General features: G+C 38.0%; 1 protein-coding gene across 1 annotated transcript in view; it reads left to right on the forward strand.

Annotated features, from left to right (window-relative positions):
• The window catches only part of VAMP7 (vesicle associated membrane protein 7), a 44,007-nt gene extending 31,274 nt beyond the window's left edge, over positions 1-12,733 (forward strand). Inside the window, exons 7-8 of the mRNA XM_036271407.1 lie at positions 6,770-6,862; positions 10,784-12,733. Coding sequence (XP_036127300.1) covers positions 6,770-6,862; positions 10,784-10,846 — 156 coding nt within the window. The 3' untranslated portion in view covers positions 10,847-12,733. The remainder of the gene's footprint in view (positions 1-6,769; positions 6,863-10,783) is intronic.
• Positions 12,734-22,004: the final 9,271 nt, after the last annotated feature.

Raw genomic sequence — 22,004 nt, forward strand, 5'->3', positions numbered from 1 at the left:
ACAGGTTTTTTCATCAAACAACATGGTAATTGGAGGAAGGGTGGCACCATACAGGAATTCAAAACTCCAGAGTTCTATAATGGCTCACTTTATAACCCAATGCTGGTGTGTGAAGAGGGGAAAGAAGTATCTGATCCCAGATCTGCAGACCAATGAATTCTTTGGTACGTCCAGTCTATCTCTTAGCTATTCTTAATCCTAAGATTAAGATTGGAGTGGTCTTTATTTGACCTATACTAATATACTTTGTACTTTCCAAGTGAAAGTCTTCTTAATTTTGTTGACTGTATGTCCCAGGATAACAAAAGGGGCTAATTAACTAACAGGTGTCTCTATTTCTGGAGGAATAACATACATACAATAAAGTACAGCAAGTACAATACATTGTTTTTAATAAGTGTACAGTTCAGTTGTTTTTTACATATGTCTATACCCATGTAACCACCACCTAGATCAAGATATGAAACATTTCTTTTTTTTTTCTTTATTGATTTTAGAGAGAGAGGAAGGGAGAGGGAGAGAGAGATAGAAACATCGATAAAAGAGAACATCAATTGGCTTCCTCCTGCATATCCCCACTAGGGATTTGGCCCACAACCTGGGCATGTGCCCTGACCGGGAATCGAACCAGCAACCTCTTGGTGCATGGGTCGACGCTCAACCACTGAGCCAAACTGGCTGGGCAAGATATGAAACATTTCAAACACTTCAGAAGGTTGGCTCATGCCCTTCCATTTAGTAATTCCCAATAGAGATAACCATTTTTTTAACTTTATTTTATTGTTGACACTATTATCATTTTTCTGATTTACATCACTCTATACAATATTTTGCCTGTTTTTAAAATGTATAGAAATGAAATCATATGTTATGTACTCTTTTGTGTCTGGCCTCTTTTGCTCACTATTATACCTATGAGATTTATCCACATCGTTAGATGTAGTAATAGTTTATTCTTTTTTTTATTGTTTTCTACTATTCAATTGTATTAATCTACCTACCAAAATTTGTTTATACGTTCTCCTCTATGGAGCTTTAATTTCGGATTCTCTATATTATTTTATTGAGCTGTTTATCTACCTATATGCCAATACCACAATGTATTGATAATTGTAGCTTTATAGAATTCCCTAAGTCTTCCAACTATGTTCTTCTCCAGTATTGTTTTCACTGTTTAAGGTCCTTTGCATTTCCATTTATATTTCAGAGTAAGCTTGTTATTTTTTGTCTTTAAAGAAATATTTTAGCTTTGATTGTGGTTGCATTTAATCTGTAGGTAAATTTAAAGAGCATTGGTATCTTGATACAACTGAGTCTTCCTATCCATAAACATTTCTGCTTTTGTGTAGGATTTCTTTACATTTCTCAACAATGTTTTTTAGTTTTTGGTATACAGGTCTCATACAGATTTTATGAAATTTACCCTTGAGAATGTCATTCTTTTGTATCCTATTGTAATTGGGCAGTTTCATTTTCTAATATTTATTGCTAATATAAGAGAAAAGATTCATATAAACAAAACCAGAAATAAAAGAGGAAAAGTTACAATAGATATTACAGAAATACAAAGGATCATACTAGAATACTATAAGACCATATACCAACAAATTCAATAACCTAGAAGAAATGGATAAGTTTCTAGAAATATATAACCGTCCTAGACTGAATCATGAAGAATTGGAAAATCTAAATAGACCGATCAACAGTGAGGAAATTGAAACAACCATCACAAACCTCCCCACCCAAAAAAGTCCAGGACCAGATGGCTTCATTAGTGAATTGTACCAAACATTCAAAGAAGATTTAAAACCTATAGTTCTTAAACTCCTAGAAAAATCGAAGAGGAGGCAATAATTCCCAACACATTTTATAAGGTCAATATAACCCTGACACCAAAACCTGGCAAGGATAACACAAAAAAAGAAAATTACAAACCTATATGTCTGATGAATGTAGATGCAAAAATCCTAAGCAAAATACAGCAAGTCAAATACAGTACATTAAAAAATAATACATCATGATCAAGTGGTGTTCATTCGAGGAGCACAAGGATGGCTCAACATATGCAAATCAATGTAATACATCACATTAACAAAACAGGATAAAAATCATATGATCTTATCAATAGGTACAGAAAAACACTTGATAAGACACAACATCCATTTATTATTAAAACAGTTAATAGGTATACAAGGAAAGCACCTCAACATAATCAAGGCCATGTATGATAAACCCTCAGGTAATGTCATATTCAGTGGTGAAAAACTGAAAGCTTTCCCTCTATAATCAGGAACAAAGACAGGGAAATCCACTCCCACCACTCTTATCCAACATAGTACTGGAAGTCCTAGCCAGAGCATTCAGGCAAAAGAAAGGTATAAAGGTATCCAAATTGGAAAAGAAGAAGTAATAGTGTCACTTTTTGTAGATGACATTATTCTTTACATAGAGAACTCTAAAACTCCACCAAAAATCTATTAGAAAAAACAAAAACAAAAAAATACAGCAAAGTTGCAGGATACAAAATCAATGTACAAAAATACACTGCATTCCTGTATACTAACAATGAAATTTCAGAAAAAGAAATGAAAGAAAAATTCTTTTTGCAATTACAACGAAAAGTGTAAAATGCTTAGGAATACATTAATGAAGGATGTGAAGGACCTATATACTGAAAATTACAAAGCATTATTAAAAGAGTTTGAAAAAGACACAATGAAATGGAAAGATATTCCATGTTTATGAATTGGAAGAACCAACATAATTAAAATGTTCATATTACCCAAAGCAATATACAGATTTAATTCAGTCCCCATCAAAATCCCAATGACATTTTTAAAAGAAATAGAACAAAAAATCATCAGGTTTGTATGTAACCACAAAAGGCCCCCAAATAGCCAAAGCAATCCTGAGAAAAAGTACTATGCAGCTGTAAGAAAGAAAGATCTCTTATCCTTTGAGACGACATGGAGGGACCTGGAAAGTATTATCTTAAGCGAAACAAGCCAAACAGAGAAAGACAAGTATCATATGATCTCACTTATTTGTGGAATATAATGAACATAACAGTCTGAAGAACAGGGTAGTCCCAGAGACGTGGAAGTAGGGTACAGACTGACAATCCCCAGAAAGGAGGGAGGGAGATAAACCACAGAATTTATATGCACGTACGCATAACCAATGAATATGGACAACAAAGCTGGGGACAGGACGGGGAAGAGGGTGTTAATGGGGTAAAAAGGAGAAACATCTGTAACAAAAATAAATAAATAAAATAAAATAAAAAGAATGAAGCTGGAGCCCTGGCCAGTTTGGCTCAGCGGTTAGAGCGTCGGCCTGTGGTCCGTAGAGACCCGGGTTCGGTTCCCGCTAAGGGCACGTACTTCGGTTGCAGTTTGTCCCCGGCCCTGGTTGGTCGTGCGGGTGGCAGCCACTCGATGTGTCCCTTCACGTCGATGTTTCTCACTCTCTCTCCCTTCCTCTCTCTCCCTCCCATTCTATCTGTACAAAAAATGGAAAAATATCCTCGGGTGAGGATAAAAAAAAAAAAGAATGAAGCTGGAGATATCACACTACCTGACCTCAAATTATACTGTGGAGCAACGATAATTAAAACATGGTATTGGCAGAAACACAGACATACAGACCAATGGAACAGAATTGAAAGCCCATAAATAAAACCTCATATATATGGGCAGGTGATTTTTGACAAAATAGCCAAAAACATACAATGAAGAAAAGAAAGCCTCTTCAATAAATGGTGCTCGGAAACATTGGAAAGCTTGGAAAGACACGTGCAAAAGAATGAAACTACACTATAGTTTGTCCCCATGTACAAAATTTAATTCAAAATGTACCAAAGACCTAAATATAATATCTGAAACAATAAATTACATAGAAGAAAGCATAGGTACTGAACTTATGGACCTTGGTCTTAGAGAAGATTTTATGAATTTGACCTTAAAGTTAAGGGAAATAAAGGCAAAAATAAATGAATGGGACTATATCAAACTAAAAAGCTTCTGCACAGAAAACAAACCAACAACAAAACAAAAAGGCAGTCAACCAAATGGGAAAAGATACTTGCAAACAATAGCTCCAACAAGGGGTTAATATCCAAACTATATAAAGAACTCATGAACCACAGAACTTATATGCATGTATGCATGAACAGTGGACATGGACAACAATCTGGGGAAGGGGCAGGGAGGGAAGGGGGAGGGGGGAATCAGTGGGGAAAAAAGGAGAATCATTTGTAACAAAAATTAATCAATAAAAAAAAATAAGTAAATAAAAAAAAAAAAAAAAAAGAACTCATGTAATTCAACACCAAACAAACCAGTTAAAAAATGGGCAGAGGACCTGAACAGACACTTCTCCCAAGAAGACACACAAATGGCCAAGATATATTAAAGGATGCTCAACTTCACTAGCTGTTGGGATGCAAATCAAAACCATAATGAGATACCACCTCACATCTGTTCGAATGGCTATTATCAACAAGACAAATCATAAAAAGTGTTGGAGAGATTGTGGAGAAAACGGAACCTTTATTCACCGCTGGTGGGAATATAAACTGGTACAGCCACTATGGAAAACAGTATGGAGGTTCCTCAAAAAGTAAGAATAGAGTTTCCTTATGACCTAGCAACCCTTCTGCTAGATATCTGCCCCCAAAATTTGAAAAATTTATTTGCAAAGATATATTGCACCCCTATATCCATTGCAGCATTATTCACAGTGGCCAAGACATGGAAACAACCAAAATGTCCTTCGATAGATGATTGGATAAAGAAGATGTGGTACAGAGATACAGTGGAATAGTACTCAGCCAAAGGAAAGATGAAATACTGCCATTTGTGACAACGTGGATGGACCTTGAGAATAGCATGCTTAGTGGAACAATTTGAACAGAAAAAGCCAAGAACCATATGATTTCACTCATATGTGGGATATAAAACTGAAAGCAACAAATGAGCAAACAAGAAAAACAAACAAATAAAAACTTATAGACACAGACAACAGTATGGTGGTTACCAGAGGGAAGTGGGGTGGGGGGTAGTGAAGGGTGTCAAGTATATGGTGAGGGAGGATGATTTGACTTTGGGTGGTAGGCACACAATGCAATGTACAGATCATGTGTCATAGAATTTACACCTAAAACCTATATAATTTTATTAACTAATGTTACCCCCCCCCAATAAATTTAATTTAAAAATAAATAATAAAATAATATTTTAAAACAATTAGTTATTTGTCAGTGTTCAAATATTGACTTGAGGATTGTGGATCTACCCCAACCTATTGAGTCACATAACTATATTTAGGCTTATTAGTTTCATTGCTCACTACTTTTTATATCCACATTATCTTCTTCTTTCTTGAATTCTTTATTGTGATTTAGTTTGTGAGTAATTCCAAAGAGTTCAGGCAGCTGAAAAATTTAAAAACTATACAGTTTAGAGGGTATAGTCCCCAAGACCACCCTCACTTCTGACACCAACTGCAAGATTATTTGTTCCCAAACTACCTTCAGGTTTGATAATTTACTAGAAGGACTCAGAACTCCATGCAAGCTTTTTTACTCACCATTAAGCTTTATTACAGGTAAAGGATGCAGATTAAGCTCAAGCAAAGCAAAAAAACACGTAGCAGGAAGTTTAGGGAGGCACCAAACCCAGAGCTTCTGTTCTGTCCTCATGGAGTTAGAACACCTTAATTTCCCAGCATAGATGTGTGTCAACATGCATAGAATATTGTCAAGCAGGGAAGCTTGCCCAAGCCTTGGTGTTCAGTTTTTACTGAGGTTTTATTACATAGGCACAATTGACTGATTGCCTATTTGCTTGATTTGTCTTCAGTCTCCAGCTTCTCTATGTCTGACCCAAAGCCTCTACCGTAAATCACATATTTGGTCTTTCTGTGGTGACACTAGTCCCCACCCTAAATCACATTGTTACTATTTGGCTAGCCCATATACAAGAATTTTATCTCCTAGGAGCTGAGGGCAAAGGTCAGACCCCTTTGAGTTCTTCACCACACAGTACAGTTGATGGGCATTTGGATCATTTTCAGTTTTGAGATAAGATAAATAGTACAGTTGGAAATATTTTTGTATTTTGTCTTTTGGTGAACTTGTGTGTACAACTCTTTTGGATATATATCTAGAAGTGGAATTGCTGGGCTTTTAGGGAATTTTATTGTTTGCTTGTTTTCAACTGCTCCTGTCTTGGTGGGAATGGTTCAGTAGATACTGAGAAATTGACGTTTCAAAAGAAAATGGATAACTGAAGGGGGTGAAGTTTTTTTGGGTTTTGGCTCTCATACAAGTAAATACATATCTTCCTATGGAAATTGAATAGGTGTTATGGCCCCAAATCCCAGGATTATACTGGGCAGAATAGGCAAATGTGTTTGTAGCCAACTGGCTTAGAAGGAGCCTTTCTTATTGGGAGCATCAAGAGGATAAGACTTTTCCACTAACAGGAAGAACCACTTCTGGTGCTTGACATCAAGTGCGTGGCTATGGTGGAGAAGAAAAAGGAGGGAAGTCTTTCTAATGGCCTCATACTGCTTACCATAGACCTGGCAGAGTCCTGCTTTTGGGAACTAGTGATTATGAATTGCCATCTCTACATAGGAAGAGAGGGAAGAGGTAAAGAACATTGGAACAAAATAGAATTAATGAAAGTAAAAGTTGGAGATATTGCTGCAAATCAATCATAGTCAATGCCAGGGTTCAAACAATTCATGTTTTTTTTTTTCCTAGTCTGTCACCTTCAAAACAACCAGTAGAAATCTTGCCCGAGCTATGTGTATGAAGAATCTGAAGCTTACTATCATCATCATCATCATATCAATTGTAAGTTTTTGTCTTTTTTGTGTGTGATTTTATTTTTTAATCTCTAAGAAATTAGGTGCTGGGATTCTTTCTAATAATTAGCACTCTAAAATGAGCTACATATAACTTTTAAGAGTGAAACACATGACCAGGCAGTGGTTCTCCTATGAAGTCACATTAAAATATTATCTCTACTTAAACACCATATCCCTATTTAGAACTTTTTATATGTAAGGAGTTGTTTAAGGCATTTCAGATGTTCCTGGATATTTAATGTTTTTGTTGCTACTGAAATGGGACACTTTTTAGTTGACTCCATTTTCTATTTATTGCTGTTTTCTTTTTTCTAATTGATATATTTTATGTCTGGCAAATTTACACAACTTCTTAATTGTCATAGTTTGTCAGTTGATTCTTCTGTATGCTATAGGTCAGGAGTCAGCAAACATTCTGTCAAGTGCCAGATAATAAATATTTTAGGCTTTGTGGGCCTCATGCACTCTGTCACATATTCTTATTTTTAAGCAACAATTTAAAAGTATAAAAACCATTCATAGCTCATAGGCCATGGGCTGTATTTTATTGATCCCTGCTATAGAGGTAAATTTATAATACATCTATCAATACTTTTAATTTCATCAAATTCATACACACACACCCTGTATATACAATTTTATATAATTATATATTTTTCTTGCATTTACTAGCAGTGTTGAATAAATATGATATCAATGAGCATCTTTTTTTAGTTCCTGGTTTTAATTGAAATGCTTCTAATATTTCATTTTTTAGAGTGACATTTACTATGAATTCTTGTTGAATTTTCATTGTCAAGTTAAAGAACTTTTGTTTCATTTCTAGATTGCTAAAACTTTTGAACAGGAATAGGCATTTAACTTTAGGAAATGATATTTCTGTACCCATTGAATTGATCATGTGACTATTTACATTTAATATGAATATATTGAATTACATTGATAAATGCATTTATCATTAAGTATTCTTTTATTTCTGGGATAAATACTAAGAGGTTATTATGTAATATTTTTAATATATATGATGACTTCAATTTCCTAATATTTATTTAGTAGTTCTCTTACATATAAGTATAAATTAGTCTATGTGCTGTCCTCCTTTTGGTACCCCTATGTAAACAGATATTGTACCTCTTTGAACTATCCTGCATGTCTAGTAACCTTTTCAGTATGTTTAAACTCCTTTTTGCATTGCATTCTGGGAGAATTATTCTAACTGTTACAGCAAATTAAATTTATTTTCAGCTGTGTTCATTCTTCTGTCCAGCTCTTTTATTTATGTTTTATAACCATGTTTTAAATTTCTAAGAACTCTTATTATACTTAGTTTAACCTTTTTTTTTTTTCATGGAACTTGTATTTGTTAACAAATGTACTCCATGAATTTCTCCGGACACATAAGAGATATATCACAGGAAATTACATAGCTTACATGATGGCAGGAGCTGGCTAGGCAAGTTCAAAATCTGTAGGGCAGGCTGGACCTCTGGTGCAGGAGGAAAGCTATAATTGACAGGCGGCATTTCTTCTTCATCAAAGAAACCTCAGCATTACCCTTAAGGCCTTTTAACTGATTAAGTCAGATTATTTAGGATAATCAGCCTTACTTAAAGTCAACTGATAATGAGTTTTAATCACATGTGCAGAGTAAAGCAACACACTGTAACTTAGCCAAGTTGACACATAAAACTGACCTCACAGAAATATAGTTATGCTTATATGTAATAGATTTATTATTTTTATTTTTAAATGAATTATATAGTTATTTTTAATTTTTTTTTATTTCTGTCCTGGCCGGTTTGCTCAGTGGTTTTGATTCCCAGTCAAGAGCACTTACCTGGGTTGCAGGTTTGATCCCCAGCCCTGGTTGGAGTAGTTCAGGAGGCAACCAACTGATGTGTCTCTCTCATGTCAATGCCCCTTCCCCCTCACTTCTATTCTATCTAAAAATCAATGGAGCCCTGGCCAGTTTGTCTCAGTGGTTAGAGCATCAGCCCACGGTCTGGAAAGACCTGGGTTCAGTTTCCGATAAGGGCACGTAACTCGGTTGCAGTTTGTCCCCGGCCCCGGTTGGGGTTGTGTGGGTGGCAACCAACCACTTGATGCATCTCTCTTACATCAATGTTTCTCTCTCTCTCTCTTCCTCCATCTCTCCCTCTCGCTCTCTGAATGCAAAAAGTGTCCTCAGGTGAGGATTAAAAAATAAATAAATAAAAATCAATGGAAAAATATCCTTGGGTGAGGATTAACAACAACAACAACAAAATATATTTCTAATGTGGTAAGTGTTGACAGTTATAACACCCCTAAGCAAGAGCTCTTTAGAGTCCTCACTAATTTTTAAGAGCATGGAGTGGTCCTGTACCAGAAGTTTGAGAGCTGCTGCTCTAAGGGGGGAGTGCTTTATTTTGTGGGTGCTTTGTGACTGGAAAAAGTAGCCTTTCTTCTTCTCATTTGCATGAGGCCAAAGTTAACTCTGAGCAGATATTGACTTGGCTCCACTTTTTCTCATACCCTGTTGGAGGTCCTCCACCTTAGACAGCTGGACCCACCTAACAGAGAAGGGCTGCCGTAGATCTGTTGGTGTTATATTGGAAATTGTGTCATGGCCTTAAATGTCCTCTTGCTCAGGATCCTCAGGTGACACATTCTAGGCTCCTCAGCTTTTTTTTCTTTTTTCTTTGCTCTGGGAATGTAGATGGATTTATGAAGCTGGTTTATTGTTAAATTCACATTTTTATTGATTATTTACTACACAAAGAACAGTACTCTAAATGCAATATCAATCTTTGTGAGTTTTTTGTTTTGTTTGTTTGTTTTTTGCCAAAAGATATTTTCACCTAACATATTGTACTTCAGCCTTAAAAGTCCTTATATTTCATCTGGCCAATAGTCAACTTTATATCAAATTGTAATTGTGTGTGTGTGTGTGTGTGTGTGTGTAAATGAATATGATGTGAGTAGTTTAATCAGTTCATTAGTAACCAGAATTTGCTGTAAACCAGTCCCCAACATTTGTAGAGAAGTAAGGCATAACACTTTAATGACTTTTGGGAGGGACCATGGAATTTATAAACTTTTTCCCCAAGCATGTGAATAATGAAAAAAAACAGTCACTTCAACATCTCAAAATGTAATTTAAAGCAAAACAAAATGACTAAGTTAATACAGTGAACCTAATGTTTAAAATAAATGTATTTTTTGGAATGTAGTAACATGAGCAAGCATGTACACTTGAAAACTATACAATTTTGTAAACCAATGTCACTCCAATAAATTCAATAAAAAATAAATATATTATAATTTAAAATTACATTACTTTAAAGAGCTAACATATCTATAATAGAACTAGTGTTTTTGCTGTCTTTCTTTTATCATTAGCTTTCCTTTGGTTTGTTCATTATAATTATTTTGTCATTATCCACTGAAAGTTTAGTAACAACATTCTTGCTAATAGGTAATGTAAATGTAGAGAGTCTCTACTCATGCTTTTTAATTTTTTATCCTAATAATGAAAATCCATGTGTAAAACCTAAGAATGTACTTAACAGTAAAATCATACTTTAAGGGAATTATAATTTGTGATCTTTATGACTATTAATGATGTATCAGTAAGAGTTGGTCTTATAAATAGATTCTTTCTAGTTCCAGTAAAGAGAAACAACCCCACTGCTTTCTTTCCCACTGAAGAAATCATAGTGGAATTTAAATCAGTGAGAATTATATTAAAAAGGATCATTTTAACTCAACTTCTGTCACTGAAAATACTACATTGTTGTATTGTATTATTACACAAGTGCTATTCTGATGGAACCAGTATTTGTTAGTAGGTCTTTATGTTGCTTTATATATTATTTAGGAGCCATGATAGATTCAAGAAAATAAAATTGTCTTCCTCCTCCTCTAGGTGTTCATCTATATCATTGTGTCACCTCTGTGTGGTGGATTTACATGGCCAAACTGTGTATAGAAATAAAGAAGAAAAAGTTATCATTAACCAAGGATATGCGAGAACAAGGAGTTACAAGCTCTATGTGATTTAAGCCTTTTAATACTGACAGATGGTGTCTGCCAGTCTTTTCAATCCGTCTCTCTTTTTTTCTGTTTATAAACTTATTCTATGCATCCAGAATGATATTTCTCCTGTCAACCAATTTATTTCAATACACTTCACATTGAACAATTTATTGCAACAGTAGCCATAATGGGCTTTTTGTTTGTTTTGTTGGTTAACTACTGTCATCTACTTAGAGAAACCTTTTTGTTTGTGATTGCACAAAGCTGTCACCAAGGAGGAAAGACCGGTCTTATGAGCTGCCTACTAGAACTAAAGATATGTGTTTTGTACGTGCACACAAAAGTATTTAAGAGATACGTAGATAGTACTGCTAACATCTCATTTTTGTTGTTTTGTTCTCGAGTTTTAGGTGCTTCAAAACAATATAAATGGAGAATGATTGTCATTTGGGGAATTGTAATTAAATTGTTGGTGCTTCTTGCTTCTAAGAGCCCAAGCAGGTGAAGTCTTAGACATTTTATCTCAGTCAGATGGAGAACATTTTGCTAGCCCAATGGAAGCACATGGAATTATCTTTGACCTCCTAGTATTCACTTTCAAGAAGAAAGTTCTGACCATTTACAAACCTCGCAGAGCTTGTTATTTTCTGTTTCCACGTTGCAGTTGATTTGAGGAGAGGATGATTTAAATGTTATTGAAGGTTATTTTGTTTGTATATTATTCTTCAGTTGATATTTAGGGCAATTGTATAGTTAATGGAATATGTCATGGAAGGAGTGGGGAGGCAAATTCCCCTGGCTCGCCAAAGAAAAAAAAGAGAACCACAGTGAATATGCTGGCATTTTTGCTGTACGAAGGGAGATAGTGTGGGAATTTTTTTCCAGTCTGGGAAAAGCCCAAACAGAATATAGTCAATGGTCAACGGCAGGGTTTGGGTTTGACTCCTGTTGAATAATAATCTGAGCATCCTCTGTGGTTTAATAAGTTCTTTAATTGCCTAGTTTTGAATAATTCTTTTGTGAAATGAGAGTAGGCGGTATGATGTATAGAAACAATACAAGACAGTTTAATGTTCATTTAAATGCACTGTAAGAAAACTGGAGTATAGTCATACTGCTTTGGCTACTCTGGCTTCTGTTAGCTAGTATGCACCTTTAATGTGTATCTGAAAGGACATTTGCTGCCCTAGATCTAATTGCATTTATTTATCAATAAGTGCCAGTAAATGGAAATTAAATTACATTTGACTGTTTTCCCAGTGAAAGAACAAATTAATCAGTAAAACCCAGCTACCTGTTTAGCCTAGTCATGTGCCTTGAATATATATATAATATATATGTATATATATATAAATGTGTGTGTATATATATATATTATATTATATATTATATAATATATATATATATATGTATGTCACATAATCTGGCTCATGCTACCTGTTTTTCAATCTAAACCATTCGATTCAGGCTACCGGATTCATTTATTTGACTTGTACTTTAGGTCCACAGGAACTCTTCCTGGTGATTATGTAGTGCAAATGTTTTTCCAGTTCTGTTTATCAACACTAATGCCTTTTAATTACATCAGCATTTCCTATTGGAAAACACATCTGTTCCAGGAAAACAGCTGGCATTCCTGAGTAATAATTTCCAAATGTCTTTAATCCAAAGAAAAAGACTTAAAATGTATTTCCCTTTCTTGTACATGACTAAAAAATGATGTGCATGTTTTAGGGATAGATTCCTCAACAGTCCTTTAATCTGTTTATGTATAAGAATGCTTTTTAAAGCACACATCTTGTTTTAAATGATGCACAAACGGAAGGCATTAATAAAATTTAAGAGTAATATGATGAGTTGCTTATTTTAGAATTTCTTCCTTGAATCTAATTTCCAGTGACATTTTGCCACATTTTACAGAACAAAAGTATTTTACTTATGCTGAAAATACATTAAGAGTGTGACTTGTGCCCAGGCTGGTGTGGCTCGGTTGGAGTGTTGTCCCGTACACCAAAAGTTTGTTGGTTTGATTCCCAGTCAGGGCACATACCCAGGTTGTGAGTTTAATCCCCAGTCAGGGCGCGTGCAGGAGGCAACCAATTGATGTTTCTCTCTCTCTAAAATCAATTAAAAATTTATTTTTAAAAGTGTGACTTGTAGCCTTTCAGTATAGAGCAATGGCATTGTCTTAGGTTTATAAAATTGAAAAATCAAAAGTCACAAAGAACTTAATCCAATATGTAGGTCCTACTGAAAGTAATGAAAGATCCTGAAATAACCATGCAGCCTCCATAATCATCATCCTAAGACCATGGTTGAGACAGAACAACAAACTCAGGGATTTTAGATATTTCTCTTTACCTCAAACCCTTGGCCACAGGGTCAAGTAGTTTCATAATCCATATGTTTCCTTCAGAATGAATGGATATGGCTTACATAGGATAATGGTTTCTCCTTGCTTAGGTCTGCTAATACCTATCTTTCCTGACCTTGAGATAGATGAAGAAATTGGGTTGCTTTCTCAGGTACCTTGATGGAAATAGATGTAACAACAGTAATAGCAGCTGTAGACCTCCTCCCCCCATCCATGCCTACAGTGTTCTACGTTAGAAGCAGGTCTCCTGACAGTTCCATCTTTTCAAGAATAAATGGGATGGAATGGTGGTGGTGGTGGTTGACCTATGATTTAGTATGCATTCAGTGAGGAAAACAGAGCCAAGACAAGTATTGTGGAAACAAGGGGTTTGATACAGGATTCAAGGTCACACAGGTGTATGACAAACTGGGAAGAGAAGGTCCAGGAGGGAGGCACCAGGAATCAGAGGAAGTTGTCTTAAGCATTTGTACTTGAAGCACTGGCACTGGTGGACAAGTTGGAGTTTGCTGAAAAACTTGAGAATCGCTACATATCTATTTGCCAAAGTGGGTGTGAAGAGTGACATGTGGAAAGGTTTGTAGAAGCCACAGCCTCAGTAGACCTGATGCCAAGTACCAAACTTGCACCCAAATTGGTCAGCAGGGCCAGTCATCAGGAGGATGAGCTGGATGTGGAGTGGAGGAAATTAAGAAATAGCTGGGGTACACCAGGCACCTTAGCACCTTCCTGTCTGTCTGCCATGACCATCAGAGTATTGGCCTCCGCTTTCTTCTGCTTTGCAAGTCTCACACGAGTTCATTTCATTAGCAAAACATAATCCTAAAAGGGTATAGAGAAAGGAGTTTCTATGAAGTCCCCAGCTTCTGGCAAGAGCTGTGGTGCCAGTCCAGGAAAGCCAAGTGGTACCGGATGTATTCACTAGCTCAGTTTAACTGCCATATCTTCTGGAGAAAGGTTTTTTAAGGGTAAGTGAAAGCATTGTTTTGGTCAGGATACATTGTACAAAATTATTTTGGGTTCTTGCTGTTCATTAAACAAAAACGTTATCTAAATCCAAAATATATTGTGATTTTTTTTTATACCTCTTTTCCAAAGAGAAGGAGATGCAAGGACCCAGTGCCAAAGGCAGAACTTGGGGTTTACCACTAACAACGAAGTTGCCTTTTCAGCAAGTGAAATTGCTTCTTGCCATTGTGGGAGGACAGCAAGAGAACTGGATGGGTAGCAGCAGCTCCTGACCTGAAGTGAACCCCTTCCTTTTTGGGGCTTCAGATTCCATACCTCTGCAGTGGGACACCAGTCATGTAAAATCTGCTGCTTTGCCCAAACCAGAGTCTGTCCTCACGCCCAAATCCAGCACCTCAGCTTTCCTTGGGAATTTATCTCACCTGTTTCCAGTCCAAGCAGTTCAAAAGGGCTGACCCCACATCTAACCACTGTCACATACCATACTCTGGGTGCTCTGATGAGTTCAAGGATGAGAATGACCCAAGCCAGGCCAAAGGGATTTTTTGATATTTTTTGTTTAATATTATTTTACAGTAGTTTCAGGTGTACAGCATAGTGGTTAGACAATCATATAATTTACAAAGTGTTCACCCTGATATTTCAGTACCCAAATGGCATTTTTAAGCTCTGACTTTTAATGGAACCCAAGGGAAGGAGAATCCCTTCCCCATGAGTGGATCAGCCCAGAGTTGCTGGAGGCTCTCAATGCAGGGAGAGAAACTATGCCTGTGAATAGTGCCACCCAAAGGCACTTAGGATGGAGGGTTAGAGAGGGTGCAAGAGTGTGAGAACCTGGACCTACCAGGTCCAAACCCACTCTTAAACTTGCCTCTTGCAAGTATTCATTTATTTTTACCATTTAAAAATATTAATTTATTTTATTTCAGCGTATCCAGTTCCAAGCACTCAAAAAAGTCCTAGCTGACACATCGGAGTCAATAATCTCAGACTTTTTTGCTTAGTCCCTCCATGCCCCCACTCAGCTCCTCCACCCCAGCTGTCAGCTTGCTCTCTATCTATGAGTCTGTCTCTATTTTGCTTATTAGTTTATTTTGTTCATCAGTGCTGACTCTCTCAGCCTGCCAGGGGTCGTTGCAACACAATGAACTACAAGCAGACACTGCTTGGAGTGAGGGGGAACATCGCAAGGGAGCAAATGCTCCAGATCTCTGGGTGCTGCCCAATTTATTTGTAAAGCAGTTCCCTAGGTTACATGGTGTTTTAGGTAATTAAATCCTGAGATCCATCTCTGCTCACCATACAGCCAAGCCCAGCATATTTCCTGTATCTCACTGTTTTTAGCAGAGATACATCATAACAAACTCATTCATGCTTGGGCATATCACCCATTGTTGCTCTCAGGATGGCTCTCCAACCCATTATCATGCATACCTTATCTAGCTACACATATACTATACATTCAGTTAGGGTGGTGTTCCAACCCTTTTATACATACCTTATCTATTCACACATATACTTTGATCCTTGGCTGGCCAGGCCATGAGAATGCATACCTCAAGGTTACATTTTGTTCATCCACCAAACCCCCAACCCTACAATTATATTCCACATATGAGTGAAATCATAAAGAGAAAAAACTCATGGACATGGACAACAGTGTGGGGATTACCAGGGGGATTACCAGGGGCAGAGGTGTAGGGGGAGGTGGAGGAGGGTATGAGGGGATAAATGGTGATAGAGACTTGACAGGGTGGTGAACACACAAAACAGTGTACTGATGTTTAGTAGAATTGTGGACCTGAAACCTGTATAATTTTGTTAACCAGTGTCACCCCAAGAAATTCAATAAAAAGGGACAAAAGACTCCCTCCAGTACAATGTTCTCACTGAGCAGGGCACAGCTTGGGAGATGAAGATCTGCATGGGGTCAGACTTTAGGGGAGCTACTGAGTAACTCTGTCCCTGTTCCTTTCCTGTCCTGAGAGAGGGAAACCCCAGGATAATGACAGGAGAACCAGCATGGGGAAGAGGTCCCTCTATGTATAATTTATCTGTTCATATTTTACTTATTTTAGGGCCCAGAACATCAATGTTTATTTTTACTAGGAAATCACCCATTTCCTCTATGTTTGCAGTTTGATTCAATAGGTTTATTTTATTTTACTTTTAACTTCTCTCTTTCTAGTTTTTTAATAGAATTGTTACAATTAATGGACAAATATTGATGCATTATTATTCAAGAAAGTCTATATTTTATTCAGGTTCCTGCATTCAGATTCAATCTCAGTGTGAGCACCTCTATCCAATCATCCAACCAGAGAGGTTAATGCTGACAACCGGGGTACCTGGTGGGTTACTGAATTGTGGTGGTATGATAGGAAATGGGACCAGGAGAAGAAACTGGCCTGGTAGAGTCTCAACACAGTGCTGATGAAAGAGATTTTAGTCTCTAGGCTGGGGGAGTGAGGGGAAGCTGTTAATAGTTCTCTACACAGGAAGTGACTGGATTGGATCCCTATTTAGAATGATCAAGCTGGTCACAATGTGGAGATTGGACTGGATGAGAGAGGGGTAGGAAGAAGAGAGGCACTGAGAAGACTGTCAGAGGTGATGCTGGCCTGGGCTGAGACAGGAACCATGTCTTTGAAGAGCAGCAGGAGTACAAAGACCAGAATGAGGCTGTGGTTAATATCCTGAGGATAAAGCTACCATAGATGCAAGAGTTAGTACTTAGTTGGACTTTGACTATTTGGACACCAATAGGAGAACTCATTCTGCTAATAAAAAAAAAAACCTATTTGCTAATTTTTTATTTATCTGGCCCATAAAGTGTAAAGAAAGGGAGGGGAAGGGAGAGTGAGTGCTGATTATATGTTGGTCAGGAGCAAACATGCACTACTTCACTGAATCTTCACAGCCACCCTGAGAGGGAGCATAACAGTTATCCCCATATGTCAGATGAGGAGACTGAGTTTTCATTTTTTTGCCTGAAGTCAAGCAGCTGGTGGTAGGGCCAGTGTTTGTCTGGGGCTCAGCAATTCCCCCTTAAGGAAACCTTCACCCTAGATTTCATTCTGAGTAGCTAGGAAGCTGTTGTCAGTTGAGATCTCAGAGGAAGAGATAATGGGCAGAAGCAGATCAGTGCTCTGGACTGAAGAACAGATTTTAAAAGGCTGGAGGACAGGCAGGATATAGAAGTTGGGAAGTCATTGTTATAGGGATCTGCTGGACCTGTCCCCATCCCCAGATGCCTGCCCTAGTCCCAACCCATACACCAGCTTGAGTGCATGGCAAGCTGAACCATTAGGTCATGTGCAGATTTCCTTCAAGTACAATGACCAAGACTCAACGCAAAGCTGCAAGGACTATTTGAATTGTTCTATTTGTCCAGGATACTGTGTGTGGTTGTTCTTCTGGTCTATTTTGGCCCATTTAGGTTCAGTTCCAGATTTTGAACTGTGTTAGAATCAGTCTTCAGATTAAATACTGCAAAATGGAAATAATAGTTGCCCTTGTCTCATCTGGGAAATGGGGAGAGTAGGTAAAGGGCCTAAAGTAGGATTTATCTCAAAGTGAACTTAATACCAAGGGCCTAGATTCTCATTTTAAGCCAAATGGGCAGAGTCTCTAAGGGGAAAGCTCTTCTCTGCTGCCATCTAGTGTGCATCTTGGAAATATCACCGGAGTGGAGGTAACCAGGAAAAGTTATTCTCTGCTTCTATCTAGTGTTCATCATGGGAATAACACCAGAGTGTAGGTTTCCAGGAAAAGCTCTTCTGTCTCCAAAGGCTTCTGAGCCAACAAAGAATATGTCAGACCTATGGCCCCAGGTTCAGTATTTGTGCCTTGGAAGCTTCCCACTGGAATGTGGAGTCCTCTAGGTGAATCCTGGCGCAGGGCTTGGCACACCCTGAGTCAACTGTCTTCTTACCTATGCATACCTTATGCCACCCCCTACCCCCTTTGGCTCCCTACTTTCACCAGGTCAGTTTTTGAACTAACAGTGTGTTTATAGACCCTGTCATCACATCTGGGGGCAGTGGGGTGCAAATTAAAGATTTATTTTGCATGTAAAAGAGGCAGTCTAGAAGGACCCGATCAAGAGGAACATAGGAATGAGAGCCAAAAGTTTGGATATGAAAAGAAAACAGAAAGACCTGCATGACTACAGTCCCAAGAAAGAGCTGGGGAGGCAGGCTGGGGAGGAATTCTGAGCTCTGGCCTAGGGGCTGGGGCTGAAGGGGCCTTAGGGACTCAACTCCAGGTATATTAATTTCAGAAAGAGCTGAATACCAAGGCTCCTCAGACAGCTTTTCTGGAACAGCCCTCCCTGCCCCTTCCCTACACAGCTGTGGTAGCTAGACCTGTCATGAGGGTTGGAGTAGAGTTTATCAGCTTTGCCTTGTCAGAAGGTGGCTTGGCGAAGGCTGCTGGCAGGTTCAGAGCGATTGCCTGGTGTGGGAACTTCAGGCTCTGGTGGGGCCGTATATAGATATATGGAAAACCTGGGAAAACAGTGAAGATTCAGCCAAAACTTCCCCAAGAGATCCCAAACCCATAGGCCATGTACACAGTCAACAACCTTAGGCTGGCAACAGCTCAACACCCCACACCCTATATTATCCATTATTTCCATCTCTATCCGGCTATCTCCGCCAAGTTTTGTCATTTTTCATCACCATCTGGCAGTCTCCATTATTCTTGTTCAATGTCTATTTCCACCCACTAGGTTCAAGATTTGGTCTTTTCATGCCACATCTTCACTCTCTGACAAAGCTAAGCTCCTGGTCAATCCCCCCACCTTCTCTCCTGTCCCTTCCTCCCTATCACTTCTTCACTCTGTCATTCCATACCTGCTTTGTGCCAGTTCTCACCCCTCTTCTACATCACCAGCTTTGGCACTTTTGGTTGACCCTCCTTAACCTTCCTTAATCTTGGTCTCTTCTCGTCATTCTCCAGCTATACTGGACTCTTCATAGCACCCATGGCCTTCCTGTCTTTCAACCTCTGACCATTTCTTCAGCCCTTGTCACTGTAGTCCATCTCCACCATCCATCAGCTGGACCAGCTCTAGGCGTCCATTATCGCTGGCCGTTCTGCTGGAATCAGCCATTTCTGTCATCTCTGCCACTGCCATGATGGCTCCCTTATCACTGTGGTGGAGCAGTTTACACTTTTAGCAAGTCTCCTCATCCTCCACTCTGCTCTCTGGCCAGTAGGGTCTTCTGGGGCCTGTGCTCTGGGCAGTGGAGCTGGCTACTTGGAGAGACAACCCCTGGTATCCAGAGAGGATGGGATTGAGCTGCAGGGGAATGTACTACCATCAACACAGCCTCCAAGTGTCAACTTGAAAGAGTTCAGGCTAAACCTGTCAGTGGTTTAGCACCAGTTGGCCTTGTATATTCCTGCCCTCCAAGTTTATGGGTGCTAGGTACCATGGGCAGTAACTTTTTGTTGTTGTTACATTTAGAACAGAAAAAATAAACTTTAAAAATAATAAAGATATGTAAATAACTTCTAGTCTTTGGTACTTGGTGAATATTAACTGTATATTCCAAATAGGTGTCACCTTTTTATTATAATCTTATGAAATATTTAAAGAAGCACCAAGATAAAGCTTCCCTAATTTGATCAGCTTCTGGCATTGACAGTCTTTTCACTATGGAAGGCGCTTTTCATCATTTTGGTCTGACATTCTGTCCGTTATGATGGAGGACAATAGTTTATTTTAATGTAAGTTTACATACTTGGCTGAAGGTATTCAATTTTAGAGCCACAGTCTGGCCATGGGTAGTCAGCAGAGAGAGTTCATCAGTGCAGTGTCATTCATTACTCAGTTTCTAGTGTATATTTATTACTTTTCCTAAAGAGCATTTCATAAAGCATCTATGTATCCCACAGTAGAAAAAGTGTACCTTCCAGGTTTTGGTGCAGTTTTATAATAACAGTTATACTCCAGCATATTTCTTTAGACACTTGAACTGCTCATATCATCACCAATATCAACTTCAGTTCAAGGGAGAAACAACTGCCCTGGCCGGTTAGGCTCAGCAGTTAGAACGTCGGCCCACAAACCAGAGGATCCCGGGTTTGGTTCCCCCTGAGGGCATGTAGTACATGGGTTGCAGTTTGTCCCTGGCTCTGGTTGGGGTCGTGTGGGTGGCAACTACTCGATGTGTCTCTGTCATGTCGATGTTTCTCTCCTCTATCTGAAGATAAATGCAAAAATATCCTCGAGTGAGGATAAAATAAGTAAATAAATAAATAAAGGGAGAAAAAACTTAGTAAATAATGCATAAACATTCTATACTCAAGATTCGTTCTTCTTAAATAATAGAGAAAGAAAGAATGATAAAAGACAAGGATACCTCCTAGAAATTTGATGTTTCATCTGTAAAAGAATTTCCAAAGATCCTTCAGAGTTATTGGGACCAAATTAACATGATAGATTGAATATCATCTCTGATTTAGCCTGTGGGTTTGCTGTAACATAAACTAGTGAGGTATCAATAGTTGGATTTTATGTAAGTTTTGAGGGTTTAGGGTGTTGTTGTTGTTTTTTACTTCATTGACTTAATTACTGCATTTAGAAAACAACTTAATTCACTCTCATGCTGAAAATGTACTTTAATCTTAATTTACTTAAATGTATTTATCTAGAGTATTATCAGATATTTCTCTCCTTAAAGAGAAACTAGAACTCAGTATCTTTTTAAATACCCGTCTTTCTTCCTATGGAGTCTGCTGACATTACCCTGTCAGGAGGGACTGCATGCTGGTGTGAGAGAGGATTGTTTTATGGTTTGTTTTCTTTTATTAGAAGGTGAGCTGAACTCATATATTATTCCACTATTTTCTCTTTGGAATTAATCGTCAGGTTTCAGGTTTGGCTGTTATCACATTTCCTTCCAAAAGTACTTCAGCCAGTCAATCATCTTATCTTCATGTGTATATTCAGTACGGGTTATTTTCCTTGTGTTCACAATATGTTCACCTCTCACTAACAAAAGTAGTGTCTTTCTTTTGGCCATCTTTTCCTTTCATTTCTTCTTATCACCAGATTTCTCACTTTGGAAATTACCCTACTCTTATATCTTTCATTTCTTCACCATCTATTTTCTTATTAACTCGGTGTAAGCCACTGTCTGTACCTGTCACTCAACTAAAATCACAATATGGTAGAACCTCCAAAGGCTACTTGTCCTCATCTCTCTGTAGTGGTCATCATGGTTGATCTCCTCTTCTTGAAGTTCTCTCCTTCCGGGATGCCACACTAACTAAACTCTCCTGATCCATCCCCTACCCTAGGCTGCTCTTCTGGTTCCAGGCACTCCCTGTCCAACCCCAAACACACAATAAGCTGTATTGGTCTTGATTTGACTTTCTCTCCATTGTTTTAGTTAGTTAGTTTGTTTGTTTGAAGTCTCTTTTGACTGCTTGGTCTATCTTATGTTGCCATGGTTTCAGATGTTACTTCTATTCAACGGTGTTCTATATTGTATCACCTGCTCAGACATCATTATCAAACTTAATGTCCATAACTATACCCGGTTCTTGGCTAAAGATGTCCCAAACTGAGTTGATTCTCTTCTAATTTGAGGCAGTGTCATTCTTCCAGTCACATAGACTAGAACTCACCAAGTTCTTTTCTTCCTCTGTCCTTCCATCGCCAAGCAATTGCTAGCCTCTGCAGATTTGGCCTTCCCAATCTATTTTCTACCCAATCTCCCATTTTTAAGCCATTATATTGGTTAGGGTTCTCTAA

Source organism: Molossus molossus, unplaced genomic scaffold (assembly GCF_014108415.1).
Source record: "Molossus molossus isolate mMolMol1 unplaced genomic scaffold, mMolMol1.p scaffold_m16_p_2, whole genome shotgun sequence".
Classification (NCBI taxonomy): Eukaryota; Metazoa; Chordata; class Mammalia; order Chiroptera; family Molossidae; genus Molossus; species Molossus molossus.